Below are 19576 nucleotides of genomic sequence, written 5' to 3'. Positions count from 1 at the left end.
TTTAGGACAAAGCTGCTTGTTTAGTTGTTTTAATGTTACTGTTACTTACCTAATGCAGTAAATATAGTTTCTACACATACACATTTATGCTTTGCAATTATTAATAACTAGCCATAGAGGGAACAACAGGAAAACATTGTCCATCATTTCTTTAATGGCAAGAATTTATATCTGCAGACACAACATTTTCAGTCTTAATTGAAGAATATTCCAGGAGAATGATGAGTGATGATATACAGCTTTGACTAAGCAAAAACAGACAAGAGATAAATTAAGGTCAACATGCCTCTAGACTGTATTAATAATATAGTCACTACAATGCATTTAGCTGTGAAATCGGATTGTTGGATGTTTCTGTCTTTTTCAGGATGAACTCAATATTAATGAGGCTGACTCCACAGCTTTGCTAATAGCATGCTTGGATGGTCACCCTAATATTAATTTGTCTCTATATTTTTTCTTCTTTGGGAAATGTGGTCCTCCACATTGCCGTCTGTGGTGGTAATTATAAATCGCATCTGCAGCATTGTTACAGACCATCAAAAGTGGTGTTGGATGCAAGAGAGAGTGAAGAATTAGTGAATGAGTTAGCCAGGGAGGACGAGGAAAGATGAGCAAACAGCCAGCAGTGAATAATGGCTTTGTCGAATACACAGATGTGCACAGAAATACCACCCTGAATTTTAGATAAATACAACAAACAATACATACAATACTGCGAGTACATTTGATCACAATTGCAAATGTAACAATAATATTCACTGATAGGACAACTTTTCATCTACTTTAATAGCTTTTACAAGTGCTTAAATAGTAATTGCTTTGATTAATGGCTTAATTATAGTTAAATGCTCTAAAATCTTACCATATGCTCAAAGCATTTTTCACTGTACAAAACAACAAGACTACAGTATATTTTCCAGTTAATGACATCTAAACAACGACAGAACTTTTAAGTAGAAACCAAGAAAATAAGTTATCGTACTATGAATAAAGATTAGGAAGCCATTAGTTTTAACATAGTCATTTACTTTTATAATAGATACAGTAAGAGTCATATTTAGCCCCCTAATGAGAGGTGTGTGCGTTTAGATTGACAGCGGGGTTGGGCTAGATTAGTCCACAGGAGCTGATATTTTATGTTCTGTCTCTTCAGATCAGAGGCGATGTGACTTAATCAGTCGTCCACCTCCACCCGGGGCCTCTGCTCTACTCTGACACTGGGGTTTACAGTATTTAGCCAGAGTCTGCACCACATAATCGGTTTACACCACATGACAGCACAAAAGTAGCTTTTTAAAGTCAAACAGAGTCAAACTATTGAGAGAAAAACCGAGCTACAAGAGCTTAACAGTCTGCAGCTCTGGTTTTTCTGTTATTGCATTGATGAAAGCAAAGTAAAAACCTTTTACATGGTGCAAACACTGAGCCTGACCTTTAGACGGTGTGTGCGTGTACTGTATGTGTATGTACAGTCAATGTCTGTTCTCCTCAGGTGTCTGAGGTGTGCCTGGGTGCTCTGTGGGAGTTCTCCTCTCCCCTCGCTTTAGCTTTCTTCTCGTTACCTGGTGGAACATACTTCCTTTTAGTCTTTTTACGTTTTTTATCAGAGCACCACATTCTCTCACAGTACTCTTCTACTCTCTGGGCATCCCCGTAGCCAATCAGCTGGAGAAACTCTTTGTACCAAAGCCTGGAGTGGGGGCCTGGGACTGAGGATGGCATCAGTGCTCTGGGGCTGATGCTGGGGCCTGGTGGGAGGCCTAAAGAGGAGTGGCATGGAGCTGTACCTTTCATCTCTTCCCTATCATTAGCCACATGTATCACTGACTCCACCTTCTCACCAATGAGCACATGTAGAGTGACGTGTAATAATGTGTGCACGTATCCATGTTCCACAGTCTGGCACACATATACACCAGCATCTGATCTTTTCACGCGCAAGAACAGCAGCCCGTGAGAGGTCATGATAACCCGATCATCACCTCGAACCTACATGGAAGGAAAACACAACAAAAAGCTTGATGATTTAAAGATACTTACAATATTTCTGCACATTTCTGTTTGTTGTAGTATATTCTGCATTTTAAATATAACATTTAAATCTACACATACACTAAAACAGTGTACTGCAATAAATTCAGGTCTGTTTAGGAGGGTTTTGAAATGCTGAGATGTCGCCAACCCAGTATAATAGAGGAGAAGGGAACTGTGTGGCTCAGCAATATTGAAAAATTATATTTAAATATGCAACAACATCTCTTTCCTGCAACAGTGTTCCAGTCACTCACAAGCCACAAAACTCGCTATGTAAATATAAAGACTTACTGCAGCATGAAAGATAATGAGGGACCTATTGTATGAGAGTGGGCCATGGTCATTTGGTTTTATTTGTTACCACATTATTATTTATCCCATATTTACAACCAACATTAATAACTGTCTACATGTATCTATATTTTGTTTCGTGTTTATAGTAGCTGCATTAAACTTACCTCATGTTTTTCTCCTCCTTTCTGTAAGAACCAAAGCACTTTGGCTTGGAGTGATCGAGGGACACATTCCAGTAAAGTGCTGTTGCTCTCCACACCGTACACCAGCCTCTCCTCAGCTTTGTGCCATTGTTCATCTTTGCACAAACATATGCACACAGGCAAGTCATTCAACATTTTAAAAACAGGGATGCAAGAGAGATGGCAAAGAAACTACTGTGACATTTCATTAACTAATAAACATAGAGTCTGCAAGAGTAGAAACACTACCCTCTGAAACCTCCAAATGCAATGACACATGAACAGTGAACAGCATCATTTTTTTTCTTTTATGCAATATGTATCTCACTAGTGAATGCACACTAGCATACCCATGCACACACAGACATGACACGCTTTCATTTTATACACTAACCATCAATTTGCAGTCCATTACACAGCTGGACGGCGTTGCCGTGGCGAACATCCTGCCTCCTGAATCGTCTGTTGAGACAGGAGAAAGGAAAGCAACGAGAAAGTAATTTTGAACATGTTATGAAATTGTGAGAGATGGGTGAAGAGAAGGAGAGAGAAAAATAGCAAATATTCAAAAAGAGTGAAAAAATCAGAGGAAGGGAGGTGATGAAGTGCTTACAGATAGGCATTACATAACACCCGATTCTCATGTCTCTGAGTTGCTTGTGATAATTACTTGGTAAACCAGTGTCAGAGCACAGTGACATTCACAGCAAGATGCTATGAACAGGTAAACAGGTAAAGGTGTGAACAGCTGTTATCATGCACACGTGTGAGCAGGCCTGCGTCTTTTCTCAAAATGTATGTGCTGTTACCTCTTGGTGTATATTCCGGCAGGGTAGAATCTGGAGCAGGTGAGACCATCCCAGGCACAGTAAGGGTCTCTGGCCAGGCAGCAATCAGCACATTCGGAGCCATAGAGGTCACACTGATGCAGCCTGACCTGAGCCACACCCATGTCCGAACCAACATACAGTTGTTGCTGTGGTGCCAACAACATAGAACATTAATGTCAGTCCTGTTTAACTGGAATTGCATCTAATAAAACTATGCTTTCCATTTCATCTTATCCACATGGGTTACATGGCCACAGGTAGAAACATACATTTTGGCTTTACAAAGTCATGCAAAGTGTTGCAATGTTAACATCTTGTGGCTAAAAAAGAGAATTGCAGGGAATAATAACAGCACAGAATCCAATGCTTCTCTCACCCTTTTAGGGGATATTATGATCTCTCTTATTGGTGCTGACACCTGCAAAGAAGAAAAACTTGTTAGTCTTAGTCAAAGTTAGTCAAAAACAAAGTTATTCATTGATTTAACACTTAATACAAGAATAATGTAACAAAGGCTGATATAAAGTTCTTTATCACTGGAGGTCTCTCACCACGCTTTTATCCTTCCCAAATCAGTTTTTAATTAAAATGGCAGCCACCACTTTGGGGACTAGTTTTCAAATGTAAATGATCTAAGTAAAGCAGAAATTCACAAATCATTCTAAATATCTCCCAGCAGGCTTCAGTGCCTGTCTGATGATTAAAATGAATAAATCAGCTATCAGTGTGTACAAAATGTTGCCTGACACTGTGTACGAGCAGTGGAATATGATGTTCTATGTAAGATGTCAAATGTAAAATTTGGTTGGTGACAAAAATCTACTTTGTCTTCAAATTTTGTGTGAATACCTTAAACACTTGCAATTCTTCCAGCAGCACCTCCTCCATAGAGTCTGTGTCTTTGTTGTAGATGGTGATAACTTTCAACACTACTGAGTCGTCTAATGAAAAGAAGGTATTAATCTTACACTGTTGCTTATATAAAAGCTTTACAGTTATTACACCAAAATGTCATGTACAATGTGTTTGCATGCCCAAACGTTCAGAACTACTCCTGTTCACCTCTCATTTTGTAAAATAGTAACATGCATGAATATGGATTATGAACAATAGGTTCTTATTGTTTACAGTGTGTTTGCTGTACCTGTCCCGATGTACAGAACATGGTAGTGCCCATCCTGGGCTTGAACTCTGTCTACAGCAATCTGGATCAGCTTTCTCCTGCCTGGCTCAGTCTGCAGCAGGATGGGTTTACGGTGCTGGGGAAGGACTGGACGATACATCACAGGATGGGAACGCACAAACCGCAAAACCTCATCAGGAAACTCCTTAGAGCTCGAGAAGCCACCGCCATTCACTTTACTTGCACACTGTACATGCGAGGTGAAATGGAGACATGAAAGAAAGAAGCAGAGTAAGAGGCAAAGGAGGGCCATTAATTATGGCAGGACTCTGTGTAGTGTAGAAAAAAAGCTGACATGCTGTAGCCTGGCTCAGGCTGTTCCCGTATGACCTGCTGAGGTAGCTACAACAATGCTGACATTCAACAGAGTTGTCCTACATGCCCTAAACCCCGCTCCTCCCAAAGGACCGGTGTTCAGGGTGTTTGTGACATGCACTAATGCGGAGCGTTGTGAATGCATAATGTTGGTGCAACGGGGAAAGAAATCCAATTAATGTGACTCTAATCAGACTTCAAGACTCACAGATCCAGGCCGTGGGTAAGGGACTCTGTCCTCATAAGCTGTCCAGTGATGCTCAGGTCTCTCTCTGTAGGCAAACGGACCATTAAAGGCTGCCCTAATGTCTTCCATGTGGTAGACACACACAGCATAGCCTTTAAACACAGCGCTGCAAGAGAAGGTTTAATTAATGAGCTAAATGGTGACTGGATAATAAAATGTTGATGCAATTTGCATCTGTGACTCACCTTGTGGTGCTAAAGAGGCCAAAGATTTCTGGGGTTTTCCCATCCTTATTCTTGAGCACAAACACATCCTCTGAAACACAAAATGCAACTGTTATTTTTTTTTTTTTTTAGCAACACTATAAGCGGAGGTTGACCTGTTCGTGTTTAGTGAACAATCTCAACAAATGTGACACAACCAAATGCAGTGTTACCTGTCAAAAGTGAGCATCTTAGCGTTGTTACTCTTAGTATATCACCATAGCTGGATTAATATTTAGCTGGCACTGTTGAGTCTAAGTTCACAGTGTTATTGAACAGATTTATTTTAGTCTTTATTCTTTATTCCTTAGCGTACTGCAAATGGTTAGACCATTACCAGAACAGTGGTGGGATAACTGAGCATTTGACATTCATGGGGTTTTGAAACATCTCTGTTTATTAATTTAGATGCTGCTTTAAATTTAATAACATTGATCACTGTACTGGTTGCGAGTCTTAAAGTTAACAGCCCGAGTTGAAATGTGTAACAGTAAGTCTTTAAAACCATAGACTTCCCAGAGGCAAAAAGGTGGTCTTGAAGCCATACCGAGTTCATCAAAGTGTGTATCAATGCCATTTGGTCCTGCCACCGAGCAAATAAGACGTGTTTTCAGGAAGGAGCTCCATCTGTTCACTAGCATTCTCTGTCCTCCTTGGTCATTCTAAGAGATGAAGACAGATGTAGATTGTGACCACACTGCCAGTACTTTGGTTTGACTGGATCATACCCAGAGGCATTGCTACAACATTTGCATTCTTACCGCACAGACTCGCCCAACTCGAGTATAGACAGCCTTGTTCATGCCCTCTGCATTCATCTCTCGCTCAGTAAAGAAGAAGTAAACTTTATCATCATCTCTGTCATCGTTGTCAGGAATAACTGCTGACCCAACAAATTTTGGTTCTGCAGACAAAGAAGATACCTCGAGTTAAGATTTAAAGTAAAGAATGATAGTGAAAGCAGTATGACTCTAAGGTGAAAATGTAAACAAAAATGTGTACTATTTGTATGCATTTAGGTTTCTCTTAGAAATAATATTTAGCGAATTATATCTCTGTTCCTTGTATGAATAATCCATCCATTATCTCTAAGTGCTTATGGAGCCTATCCCAGCTGTCACTGGGGGAGAGGAGGGGCACACCCTGGACAGTCCACACAGAAAGGCCACAGCCCTCCGGCGGATACAAACCCTCAGCCTTCTAGCTGTGAGGCAGCAGCGTAAACCACTCCACCACAGTGCTGCCCAAATGAATAATTTGAGTCCTCAAATAAAAAAACGTCTTGATGAGTAAAACAGTAATATTGCCCTTATGTGGAATTCATACCTACTTGTTAGCTAGAGCCACATTTTCTGTAACATTTAACAACCAACTAACTAAAACTGATTATCATTTGTCATTACTTTAATTATTGATCAAACCACTCACTTTGGGAAGGAGCACATACAAAATATTTACAATAATATCATTACATCTCATGTGAATAGCATCTTGTTTTGAGGCTGTCCCTACATTTTTACATTCTTCGAAACAGTTGTTTACGTGTATATGCATGCATCTATTTGCACTATTTGTTTTTAAAGTAAGATATGATCGTCTTCCTTTTTTCCTCCAATTACACTGACCGTTAAGCTGCTGCCTGTCGTCTCTTTCAGTGCGCGTGTACGTCTGGTTGTTGAGTCGACACAAGGCCCCATCATTCTCCCAATAGTCAGTAAACAACCCAATGTACAGCTCACCTCCTAATTTACACACAAACAAACAGAACAGTCAGTTAATTGTGATGCATGTGTTATTTAAACTTTAAACGCCTTGTTTTGTGATTATAAACTGACAACAAAAGACCACTAGGTGGCAGTATTGCACGACAGGATGGCAACAAGTGGGCAGAGCTTCAATGTGGAATAACAGAGTATGTGAACGTTCATCCAAATACACTATATCCTCAGAGTTGCGCTTTTAGCTTTGAGGATATAGTGTATTTGTTAGGTGATGAGAGTGACAGAGTGAAAAGTGTCTTACTGGAGAGCGTAGAGGTGCACGGACTGTTGGGGTCAAATGGACAGCGTCCTTTGCCACTCATAATACTGTCATCCTCAAAAGCAAACAGCCTGTCCTATGGGCCGCAAGCAGAACACACGGAAACAAACACAAAGTTATTCACACATAAATTTGCATTGACATACATAAACACAAAGTGCGAAAGCTTTAATGATGTGAAAGGAAAATTTTAAAGTGGAGGGATCAGAAAATGATTAATGAGAAAGAGGAAGGAAGACAGATGAGACAAGGAGTGATTGATGGCCATATGAAGGAAAAGGGTCTGAATGCTTACAACCATCACTACTTCCAGTCTCGCAATTTTGCCTCCAACACACACATGCTGTTCATGAACCTAAAACCCCTATAAAACCACAGCTCATACTGTATGTTATGGTGTGAGAGTGTTTATGTCACTGTCAGATCAGAGAGGACACCCAATGTTGATTTATGAGTTGCCATGGAACCCTTCTGTGCTGTGACTACCTCCCTGCATCTGGCTGTACCAGAAGTCAGTTTCTTATTTTAACTCATCCATCATATATTCTATTCTATCAAATTTAAATTAAGTGGGTGTAAAAATAAGTTGAATGACTATTCTTCAAAAAGCAGTTGTTTGAAAAATGTTTGGATTGTTTTTATTCAACACCTTATTTGCACAAATTTTTTATTTATCACTGGTTGAATGGATAAATAGAAATAGTATTTTCCATCATGCAAATAACTAATACTAATATTTATGTCTCTGGTCTTAATGATAATGGTAGAATAGATGCAATCTCATACTCAAGATTGAAACTTGTCGAAGGACTGGGGCGTAATCAGCCTAAAGAAATCAACAATATTGATTCGGCAATCCAATGTTGTGCATGCTAGTTGACAATGGCTTCTGTTTAGAGGGTGTGATTGGCCTGGACTCTTCCATGATTTCAAAATCCAGCCTGTTAGGCAGCACCTAGCCCTCTCTCCGTGTTTACCTGGAGCAGTGGTGTCCCTTTTTGTAATAAAAATGAAAACCATCTGCCCTTTCTAACTGTCGCAGTGTGTTTTTCATCTCTACCTTACACCAGTCCTTGTTGCTAGGAGGATAAACTCAGTAGCATGTGCTAAGTATTTAACAGCTCAACACTCCAAGCTGTACTAACAGTTCTAGGAGCTCATGGCTAACAAATTATTAAAACAGTGTGAAGAAGGTTTTGGCTGTGGCCATCTAAAGAGCGAACAGTGCAGTGTAGAGATATGCAATGTGAAACTGGGCTGAAACATTTTATTTTTTTAACAGTTTGCTCACAGTCCTTTGTAGTGAAAATGTAGTGCACAGAAAATTCAAAACACACACAAAACTTATTTAAACTGGGCAAATAAAGAAATTGTAAACTGAAGAAATTCCAGATAAAAAAATAAACATTAGAACTGCTGCTGTAATATTTGGCTATTATGTAAACCAAACTCTAATCCCCCAGACTCACCTGCCTGGTGTGTCCCACACGGACTAGAGCACATGTAGGGTTAAATGCTCCGGTTCCACAGACCAGTAAATGAGTCTGGTTGTACTGTTGCAAAACCTTTATGTAGTTTGCGCACTCCAGCTGTTGGAAGAGATACAGAAAAAATGCAGGGAGTGGGTATTGGGGTGGCTGAGTCAGGGGTCAAGAGGGAGTAAGGCCACTAAGCAAAATAGTGTAATCTAAAAATGCCAGACTTTTACTGCATCATCAATAACATCAATAGCTGAGGTTAAACAAAGGTTAGGGAGCACAGTGATCCATATGGTCAATTGGTCCATACATTTGGACAGGATTTATTTCTACTGTATAATGGATCTACCTATCTATTTCATAATCAAACTCTACACCCAGAAATAAGTTCATAGAAATGACAGCTTAAATGACCATGTACACGAATGACTGTCAGCACAGTAGCATCTGGACATTTGTGCTTTGCCCTTGAAGATCAACCTCAGCCATAATTTATGCAGTCATGTAGAAGTTTCCAATACCTTTTCCCTTCCCTTCATCAAACACTCCTTTATCTGTGATTCGGTACTGGCCCACTGGATCTGAAAGAAAATGCAGTTTTAAATATATATTAATATTTACACTCAACAAACTGAACAAATTCATTGTGAAATATTGTCACATTCTAATTTTGCTGCTTAATTGAGTTTAAGTACTGCTTCTTAACTGACCCCGGCCCTGTGAGGACATGAGCATACAACCCAGTTTGGCTGACCTATAGCCCCATGGGTCTAAAAGTTCAATGTGTCTCAATTCCTGACAAGCTACCACAGATGAAAACAGACCCACCTCTCTGTGGTGCATATTAACCCGGTCCAGGCTAAGGGAGAACAGTGTATTCTTGGCTCCAACGTAAAGCCTCTCATGGCCTTCATCAAGCAGCATGGTCTGGGGCTGCAGAGACACTCCATGTCCCTGGAACACCCAAGTTCTGTTCAGCTGACAAAGCTCTGCAGAGATCACAACACACGCAGAATAAGACAAAAGAATTATACCAACAAAATAGAAGCCTGCAATTTAGTGAAGGCTCCACAGCTGGCTAAATAGGTAGGAATGTGAATCGAAAGAGAGACCTGCTTTGAATTTTACGTTTGATCCTCATCTTACCACTTACCTGTATATACCAGCAAAATCTAATTTAACCATACTCTTCATTAAGGGATTTCTCTTTGCTCAATTAACCTGTTTCTGTGTCCTCGTGGCTTTTCTGACCAAGGGCAAACTGCAACACGTGTTTCTGATTCATAGCTTTCCCCTGAGAATGGCAGAGAGCAACAGCAGGACTATCTTTCCCTCTCATCTCTCGCTCTCCCATGTGGCACCAAGGCCTCCTCTCACCCCATTCAGCTACACTTGAACTGTGTCTTTCATTGCTCAGTTATTGAACTAAAATGCAAGTTGTTGTCATCTTCAATAAACGTTCACACAGCATAAAATAATACACAGACAGCTCAAAGTCTACCTCCCAGGTACTACTATGTACTACATTAATTGCTTTAAGGACTACTGGTAAACCTTGAGACAATGATACACGCATTGTGACGCAACCATAAAGGCACTTTGCAAAGGCATGGGTGGAAGTAGAAAGATCTGATTCCTGGGAAAGATGCTGTACACAGCTGGGTCTATGGTTCCTGTGTGCTGGCAGTTTTATCTGTGAGGAAATGGAACCAGTCTCTTTATCAGCCATTAGTTTGAGATTAGCTGCCACTCCCTGTCAGTCCTGCTTTAGGTGATTTGAAATTCTGCTTTAAAATGGAAGCAGTGAACCTTGGCAGAGACGTCACTATATATGAGCATACGTTCATCAGAACACGCAGATTTTTGAAAATTCCTTGTTTGAATTATTGTCTGATGGCTTGCATGCACACATACATGCACATGTGCAAACGTACCCATTATTACCTGATTGAACCTGACGGGCTTCTCCTCTATACCTGCTATCTGTAAACTTCTGAGGGGTCAGGGTTAAGGGTGAAGGATTCAAACTAAGTGCCAAAACCCCCGAGGTGTGCACTTCCTCTGAGTTGCACTGGCCTGAAAAAACTTTTCATTAACACATGACCAGACTGGAGTGCGTGTCCTTGTAAAAGAAGAAAGGGGGATCTGTTGTGTGTTAGTAAAACTTTTTGAAACAGTCAGATTCAAACAGATAACCCAGGGTTTGCAAATAAAATTTATAGCACCGGCGTTGCACAGTCTGTATTCTATCAATGTGTTTGACTTTGATCCACAGATTAGGTCCATGCTTGCTCTTGGTCTTCATATAAAGTGAGCAAAAATATGGCTAGACATGACTTTAATACTATGCCAACCTTTCTCAAATAATGTTGAGGTGTCTCTGCTTGCTAGGGTTGCAGGGGTAATTTTATGATTTGTTTTTCTAGCATCTGTATATTATTAAAGATACATGATCTCCAAGATAGACAAAAAAAGAGTGTTTATTCTATGTTTATACATTACTCATAGTCAAACCACACACTACATGGAAGCTTTTATTTGTTTAAAATGGGATTAGGTATCCACAGAGGAGTGGGTGTCTGTGTACATTTTGTTGCTATTAAGATTTCTATGTTGGAGACAAGCGACTGTTTGTTTGAGTAGCATTAGATCCCGGGTGGTTAGGTGGTAGACATGGAGGGGATGTGGCAATGGTGTTCTGCCAGAGCTCAGACATGCTTCCTGTAATTATCTAATCCACACACATACTCTCACACACACACACACACACGCACACACACACACACACACAATCACACACACACGCACACACACACACACACACACACACACACACACACACACACACACACACACACACAATCACACACACTGTCTCTCCTCTTTTTCCTCCCAGTTCCCTCTAAATTAAGCTGAACTTGGATCTAGGACAGTCCTCTTCAACAAGTGTAAAGCTGGCTTTCAAACAATCAGCTTGATTTTAAATCTGCTACCAGTTATTTAGATGACAGACTCAGAGGGCTATTTAAAGGGATGGAGTAAACAGCCCATAAGCCAACCCCCATTTTCCATCTACTTTTCACTTCGTTAATAATGATGAGTGGCAGCTGATTCAAATGGAAAGATGCGTATGTGCATTAAGTCCCTTACTCTGTCCAACACCACAACGCACATACACAACTACTGTGTAATCAGGATTATAGTAAAAGAAGGTTTGGATTAATCCATTTAATTACACATAATTACAGAGTTACTATATAACACAACTGGTGCAACTCCTGATTACAATGACACACTAAGAGATACTTCAGAGTGTACAGTGCTTTTTAAAAGGTTTCTCCTCTGTCATTATGTGCACCAGTCACAGACAGTTGCATTCACTGCTCAGACTGAACAAGGGAAAGAGGGGATTTCCGTGTTTCCCCTTTTTATCTCCTTTGCTCTTTTCTCTCCTCTCCAAGTTTTTTCACCATCCGTAGTCAGTGAGGGCTCTATAGCCACCAGCACAGCTGCTGAGAGGTGAAGGAAGAGCAGGAGGAGGAGGAGGAGGAAGAGGAGGAGAATGTTTCTCCATCAGCAACTGAGCCAGGGAGACACATGGCCCTACTGTGATACCACTTCAAATAGAAAACTTAGAGGAAAAAGGACTCCCTCAAGACAGACACTTTCATCGGTTGTCTGAGCAGTGCTGAGAGATGCCTGAGAAGATTTGGTGAAGCGAAATCAAAATAAACTTTGTGATCTCCTCTTTATCCATGTATGGAAACACAGCTTTGCTACACCGGGGAAATCAATGTGTGTGTGCATGTGTGTGTGTGTGCTTGCGTGTGCATGTGTGCGGGTATGTGTGTGCGCGGCGGCAGCAACCTACTTTTGATTATAGGCCTCTTTGTAGCATGAGAGGAAATACCTATGTTTTGTCAAAGAAAATGAGATAAATGCACACAGTAGAGCATAAGAACATTCATTAGTAAACCTAAAAACACAAATTAAGTTTGCTATTTTATTTTGATCTATTGCCAGTACTAGACACACAAAAATAAAACTTGTGGTAGGAGGTCTTATATTTCCAGAGGAATAACCCACCATTTATTTATTGACTAATGTGTCTTGGAAGTGCTGGAACAGAAACAAATACAATTATTGGAGTGAACTGGAATCAAAGGGAGAAAAATATGAAAGCTGTCTGTTCTACGTGTGCTGTCGAAGCCTGAATGAGTCTATGGAGGCCCTGGGGATGGGGTCAGGATCCTGAGAACTGGTGTGTCATGGCATTATCGGTATATGGCCTTGTGTTCCTAAAACCCCTTTCGTGTGAGGGAAATGATGTCACACAGCAAAATGAAAGCCACATGGAGTGTCAAAAAGCATAAGAGTTCGAAGAAAAGCCAAGTGTTTTTTCTGCTTAATAATGACTGTGTGTAGTTAGCCTGAGTGATTATAAAGCAGAAAAATGCTTGATATATTCACATACAGTGAATGCATCCTATTTTATGCTTATATGCTAAAAAGTTTACTGTATTTTACTTATTTTTAATCAAAGCCTATTGCTGTAAATCCCAAAATATACTGCCTCAGCTGTGGGCAGTATATGAGCTTGCAGTCAGAATGAATTAGCTGTGGCTATTGATTAAACTAATGTGGCTTTGTGGGCGCCAATGCATGCACAGCAATATTTCCCATAAAGTATAAACAGATTTTCATATTATTTAACATTTGCTTAAATCAAGTAATGTCAGCACAGGAAAAATGTTTACTCAAATATTAAAGCACCAAAACAGAACAAATCAGTTTATTTGTGTATGCAGTGTGTTTCTTTGTGTATCAGTTATTATATTTATAAAACTTTTAATGTCATTGTAAATTTACCAACAACCTGTGCCATATTCCAGATTACCAGTCCTCCCCTTTGTTTCATACTTGTCCCCACCCAGGAAGTTGATATCGTAAAACAAAGAAAAATAAGCCCTCAAAAACAACTTGTTCTTTATATTTCTGTTTCTTATCAATTAAATTTTTTTCTGTCTATAATATTACTGCAACATTCTCTCTGACAACTCAAACAACTCTCCTTTTTTCCATGTCACAAAACTAACTCGTCTCCTGCATCCCTTCACCGGGAAAAGGTCAGAAAGGATATTAGACTTTCACCAGCTGCCTTCCCCTCTGGATTTCTCATTAATGAACTGGTGAACACACACATAACACAATGGGAGAGAAAAGCACACTGAGATGTACAAAGAGAAAATGAGAAAGTAAGAAAGAGAGAGAGGTGACTTTGAGTGGAGTAGGTTGAAAAAATATTATTTTTCTTTTACTGCTATAATAGCTGTATTTTATCTACTCATCACCATGCCCTCTGTTTTCCAGTTGTTTGGTATTAGGTCAATATCCATCCATGTAATATCCATGTAAATGTAAATATGTATGTTGAAGAGTTAGTTACTGGGGCTCCTCACTTCACCTTTGCATTACATTTATATTTATTTATTTTTTAGCTTTGATAGAAATAATAATTAAGTAAAAATACCCTTCACATTTCATTTCAGGCAGACACAAATGTAGGCCATTCTGGCATTCCCCATCTCACCCACAGAAGAAAATCTGTAAAACGCAGAGAGAGCTTTTTCTTGTCTGGTGAGGAGGAAGGTCTAAAATTACAACTCACAGAAAGGTTTCAAAGTGCAGTAATTGCTACCTGAGAAATCCCTGTGTTCACACATGAATGTACCTGAGCTCTGTTTGCTTAAGTCACACAATTTCCCAACTTCGCTGAGGAAAAGAAGATTTGGCATTTTTGCCAGTGTATGTGCAAAAGTACAGTATAACAGTACTGCACAATTTTTAGAAAAGTATATCACATATATATGTATGTGTACATATGTGATATACTAGCTAGGTTTAGTTCTCAAGTGTTTTAAACAGATTGGTATTTCAGGGAAAGTACGTGTGTTTATTTAAATGGTACTTAGCATTAGCAGGTAACTATATAACTGAATAGCACGGACCTGGTGAATAAAATATATTTATATGTCACCAAATGATTACACTTCCTCCGGGAAATGTGCCGAGCAGAATGCCTGGTCAATTAAATTATTGTAAAAGGGTCGAGTTTTGTCGACTGGCTGCTCTCACAAAAATGTTTCAGCTCATCATTGTCTGCCAATTTATGTCATTGGTTTAAGAGACAGAAACTATTTTGGGATTGTTTTTTCTAACATCTTTACTTCAAACAGGAGTAACAGGACATGGACTGTCAGATGTACATGTAAATAATAGTTTAACATGATCACATTGGCAGGGCAGTTCTGGATAGGTATCTATTATGAGGGTGGGTGAAATTTTAATCTTCACTAAAGCAATAATTCTTTGTGTGCCCAAATGCCCCTGCTTGGAGAAATGAACAGACATGACTAAATCAGCAGTCCAACACAATCAGAACTTTGATCTAAGCACACAGAGGACTGAATGTGCAGCATATTCAGCTATACAGGGGTGACTTTGATCAGATTAGCTTCAGTATTAGGTACTTTTCCCCTTTATTAAAATCGCCTCATCACACACATTAAGCAATTCAAGCTAAGCATGTTCAGTATAAACAGCCAAATAAGTCAAAACCTGGCTACCCATGAAACCTCCTGTGGCTCTCGGATGTGCATCTTGATAAGCAGCAGAATTGATGGTTGTCCTGTAAGAAGAGCTCATTTCAGTCAACAGGCCTGGAGATTTAAGAGAGAGAAAAAAAAACTGCTGCCAAGAGCCTTGGATGATGCGGATCCAAATTGCGTTTCCAAGAGTAAAAAAATAGCATAAAAAAAACAGTATGTTCTAATTTTTGCTCTAGAGTGAGTTTATTTCCACACGGGAAATTTCTACCTACCTATCACCAAATTGTGGAAGTGCGATTGACTAAAAGTCCAAGCAATTGAAATCAATTACCATCTATGTATAGCCTGTATATACTTACTTTGGGGGCTGTGCAGCCAAAGATTGGGGTCAATTCTTTCTAAAGACAGTGGAGAGTCTATGACTGTAATTCAATACTACATGTGGTTTAGATAACAGCCTTTTGGCTCAGGAGTTAATTGGGGGTGTAAGCAAATGAAAGGATGCCTGGGATGAAAGTGAATTGAATGCATTTAGAAAAATCTTCACTGATCTAGAAGTCTAGACAAGAAAATTAGGAATAAATGAAAAAAGGAATGAATAATAATTTCACACCATGTGGTGGCTAACATCAAAGCATGCAGAGATCTATAAAAAGGTAACGGTAAGGTCATAGTTGGAGCATATGACAATCTGCACTAAGGAATTTATTTCCATAAACCAAGGGAAAATAATATGGTAATTTATTAAGCTTATTAATTCGATTCTACTCTTCTGCTAATGTGACCTGAATAAAAATATTGTATCACTGCTATTGGTAAAATGTTTTCCTATTATGAATCATTCAAAGTAAAATCTAGTTTCTACAACCGGTTTCGAAACCAGATGTTGTGGTAATATTTTCATAGTCCTTAGGGTGAATAGTCTAAACCACATCCCATCTTTCTGAACGCCATCCAAGGCATCAGTGTGTAAAGAATTCACACTATTTCGCCTGTGCATGTGTGTATGTTTCTGTGTGTGTGTGTATGTCTGAGTTTGTATTAACCTAAGGGTATGTGCTAACTCACTGGCAGAGCCCATGAGGCATATATTAAGGCTTAGGTGTTTTTCATTCCATAATGATAGGATCCAACTGAAGCCTTTTCATGGCACTTTGTGCTAGCCAGAACATGCATGAGTGGAGAGAGAGGGAGTGAGAGGGAGAGAGATGAGCTGTCAATCACTGTACTAGCTTTCCCCTCAGGCAGGTAATGCAGCAAGTGATATATGAAAGTCATGATCATAACAGATATTGATTTGACATTCATTCATGACTAACTGAATCAGCCCTCACCTGCTTATTTTTTGTTGATCTATAAACTTTGCATTTATTATTACCTAGTATTTCAATCTTTTTTCTTCTCGTATTTTAATTCTTTTTCATCCACCCTTTTACTGTAACCCGATGTTTTACTGTAAAATGTGTTGACTATTGTCAGTGGAGATAAGAGTTCAGCAAATATTGTAAAACAGCAAACCTGCATCACAGATTTACATAAAAAACAAACTTGTCAAATCTCATAACAGACTCACTGCAGCATATTTATGAGTTACTGACCATCTAAATTCCACACCTATATCCAAGCATGACTAACAGGCTTATGTGAAATCATCACCTCCTGTTGCTATAGAGATTAAGGAAACTGTGAGAAAAAGGCAATGTTTACTCAAGACTTTTATCTACATAAAACCCTCGTTATTGTCCAAGAGATACACAAGAATCAGTCTGCATACCAGTGCATGCACATCCACATTACACACCCACACACACAAACAAGCACACACACTTGTTTCTTTCTGAGACACATACACACTTTATACATTCCCATGCCTAAAACAAAAAACCTCCATCTCTTTACTCATATGAAGAGAAAAAGCCACACTGTGTAATGTCAGCCACCATGGCTCAGGGGCCAAAACAAACTACAAGGAGGCTGCTTGAACATCAACAGGGAGTGAAAAAAGTATGTGCTTCACTAAGTCAGAAGTCACCCATCTCTCTCAGGCTAAAACATAAATCTTCAATCTTCCATCTTATTACATAGTAATGACAACCTGCAGCTTCTTTTACTCTCTCAGAGAGGATGTTGCTTCCCTGACTTCACACACCATGAAATTGACTTTCATTCTTTTTTTTACCATGCATTTGGCTAATTTAGTGGTGGCAACAAAACTAAAACATAGAACATACAATGTTGAAGTATTTTTTCATAATCATTTTTCATTCATTTTACTCGAGGCTGTATTGACTTCTTCTCCACAGTTAAACACACCATTCTGCATCACCTAAGGCTGCCTTTATCCTTTCATCAATGCTAAATAAGAAAGCAACACAACTGTCTGTATTGAAAGTAAACTGAAGGTGATAAAAGAAGCGTGCACAAACAAAAACACACACTTGTTATTTCTTACCTTTATGGGAGAGCCGTATCCTTGGGTAGGGGCTGCGCGCTGCGTGAGCCATGCCCAGCAGAAAGAGATACAGCAGCATCAGTGCCAGATACACAGTCCTCATACATGCAGCCATTCTTTTCGCAATGCACACTCCACATTCATCTACAAAGAAAACATTTGGGTCTGCTCAGCTTGAGCGGGAAAGTCTATGAAAAGAGAAAAGTCAACTTTGCTCTGTAAGTTCCTGCAAACACTGTTTAATAAAAGATCTCAGCTATAGCAATCCAGTGAGAGTCTATATGGAGGTAACAATTCATTTTCTAAGAATTTCCAACTAGATATATCCCTGCAGCTTCTAAACTTGTTCTTCTTTCCCCTATAGCAGTCTGCTGAAAGCTGCATCCACCCACTTGTCTCATTGGACAGGATAGTGCTCTGGCTATTATCCTTGTTTGGTCTTAGTAACCAGGGAGAAGAGAAGTCCAGTTGCTACATTCACGCCGCAGTGCCCACTGCTCTCTTTCCATATGTCAGTCCGTCTGTTTGTCTGTCTCTACACCTAGGCTCAGATCCACTCTTTATGATTTGATGAAAGGAATCAAAAATCAAGTCTATGAATTCCACAAAGGTATTGGAGTTGCTCGTTTGTATGATGGTCTGTCCCAGCAGGTAGTCAGGAAGGCAGGGCTGGAGCTGCTGTACTATATCATCAGGCTGTGTTCTTCCTCTCAGGTCCACTGGAGCCAGTCATTCTCTGGACAGGAGCCCAGCAAAAAGGCAGAATGGGAGGAGTGGGGAGCCTCGTGCCTGGCGTGCGGTCTCTCAGCGCTGGAAAAGAAAGTGAAGCTCCAGCTCCTAAATCTGCTCACACGTGAATAGTCAGGGAGGATCCAAACCTCAGTGAGTCACTTAAGATGGTTTCTACCACAACTACTCATCTAGGCAAAGGCCACCTGCTGCAGTGGGGTGTGTGTGAGAAAAAGCTACTGGCTGAGTGGTTGATCGTGTAAGAGAGTGTATCAGCTCGTATGGCTGAAAAAACCCTCTTTCCTTTTAAACAGGGATCTCTCTCCCTCACAGAGGCAGCTGGAGTAAGTGTTCTGTGTCCCCAGACTGACTCTGTGAGATTGGCTTTCCTTTAAGACTCGCTGCCTCTCATGTCCCTCTACAGACCACCCCTCATTTCTGCTCTCCCCTTGCCCTCCTCCTTCACCACTCTCTTTTTGCTCCTACCGCCACTGCATTAACATGGATGTCAGCCAAGGTTTTCAGCCTCTCAACTCTGGCACTTTTTCCAATTATTGCCCCCTTTGTGTCTGTTTCTATGTGGATAGTTATTATCACTGTTACCATGGATTTTCACGGACAAGGTTTCTTTCATGATGGTTTTCTTATCCCTCGCCTTTTTATCATACCTTCTGCTTATCTGTCTTCCCATCGCTCACATTCCTCAGTTCTGTGAAACCTAGTTATTAGTTTGTCCTTTTGTCCAACACTTTCTCCTTTGATTTTTCACACCATGCCTTTAGTCAGTATCTGTTTGTGTTTCCAGTAAAGAATTTGTATTCCTACATGTTCATAAATACATTCACTCAGGTACAGGCAGTGTAAAATATTCATAGTGAGCTCATTGGCATGCAGTCTTGCTCTGTGTTTTTGTGGTCTTTTGTTTTGACTCAAAGTCTAAATTTGATTAGCAAACACAACATACACATTCAAGAAAAT

At 39.9% G+C, this 19576-nt stretch overlaps 1 protein-coding gene across 2 annotated transcripts; it reads right to left on the bottom strand.

Moving 5' to 3' along the window:
• Positions 1 to 132: 132 nt before the first annotated feature.
• Positions 133 to 18970, bottom strand: sema3e (sema domain, immunoglobulin domain (Ig), short basic domain, secreted, (semaphorin) 3E). Of its 2 annotated transcripts, none has more exons than XM_067502457.1 (17): positions 17870 to 18970; positions 9638 to 9798; positions 9331 to 9390; positions 8801 to 8920; positions 7314 to 7407; positions 6917 to 7033; positions 6053 to 6195; positions 5839 to 5953; positions 5274 to 5343; positions 5050 to 5194; positions 4488 to 4713; positions 4193 to 4284; positions 3720 to 3761; positions 3323 to 3489; positions 2908 to 2978; positions 2496 to 2629; positions 133 to 1992 (listed from the first exon to the last, which is right to left on the bottom strand). In XM_067502457.1, exons 1-17 carry the CDS (start codon positions 17982 to 17984, stop codon positions 1492 to 1494), a joined length of 2373 nt encoding a protein of 790 aa, XP_067358558.1. In that variant the 5' UTR covers positions 17985 to 18970; the 3' UTR covers positions 133 to 1491. The 2 variants fall into 2 exon arrangements, with proteins under 2 accessions (XP_067358558.1, XP_067358559.1); XM_067502458.1 differs by having other exon boundaries at positions 2908 to 2975; positions 17870 to 18969.
• Between the last annotated feature and the right edge of the window lie 606 nt (positions 18971 to 19576).

This window comes from Channa argus, chromosome 4, assembly GCF_033026475.1.
Source record: "Channa argus isolate prfri chromosome 4, Channa argus male v1.0, whole genome shotgun sequence".
NCBI lineage: Eukaryota > Metazoa > Chordata > Actinopteri > Anabantiformes > Channidae > Channa > Channa argus.
The sequence above is the reverse complement of the archived record's forward strand: the minus strand, read 5'-3'. Positions and strand labels throughout refer to the sequence as shown.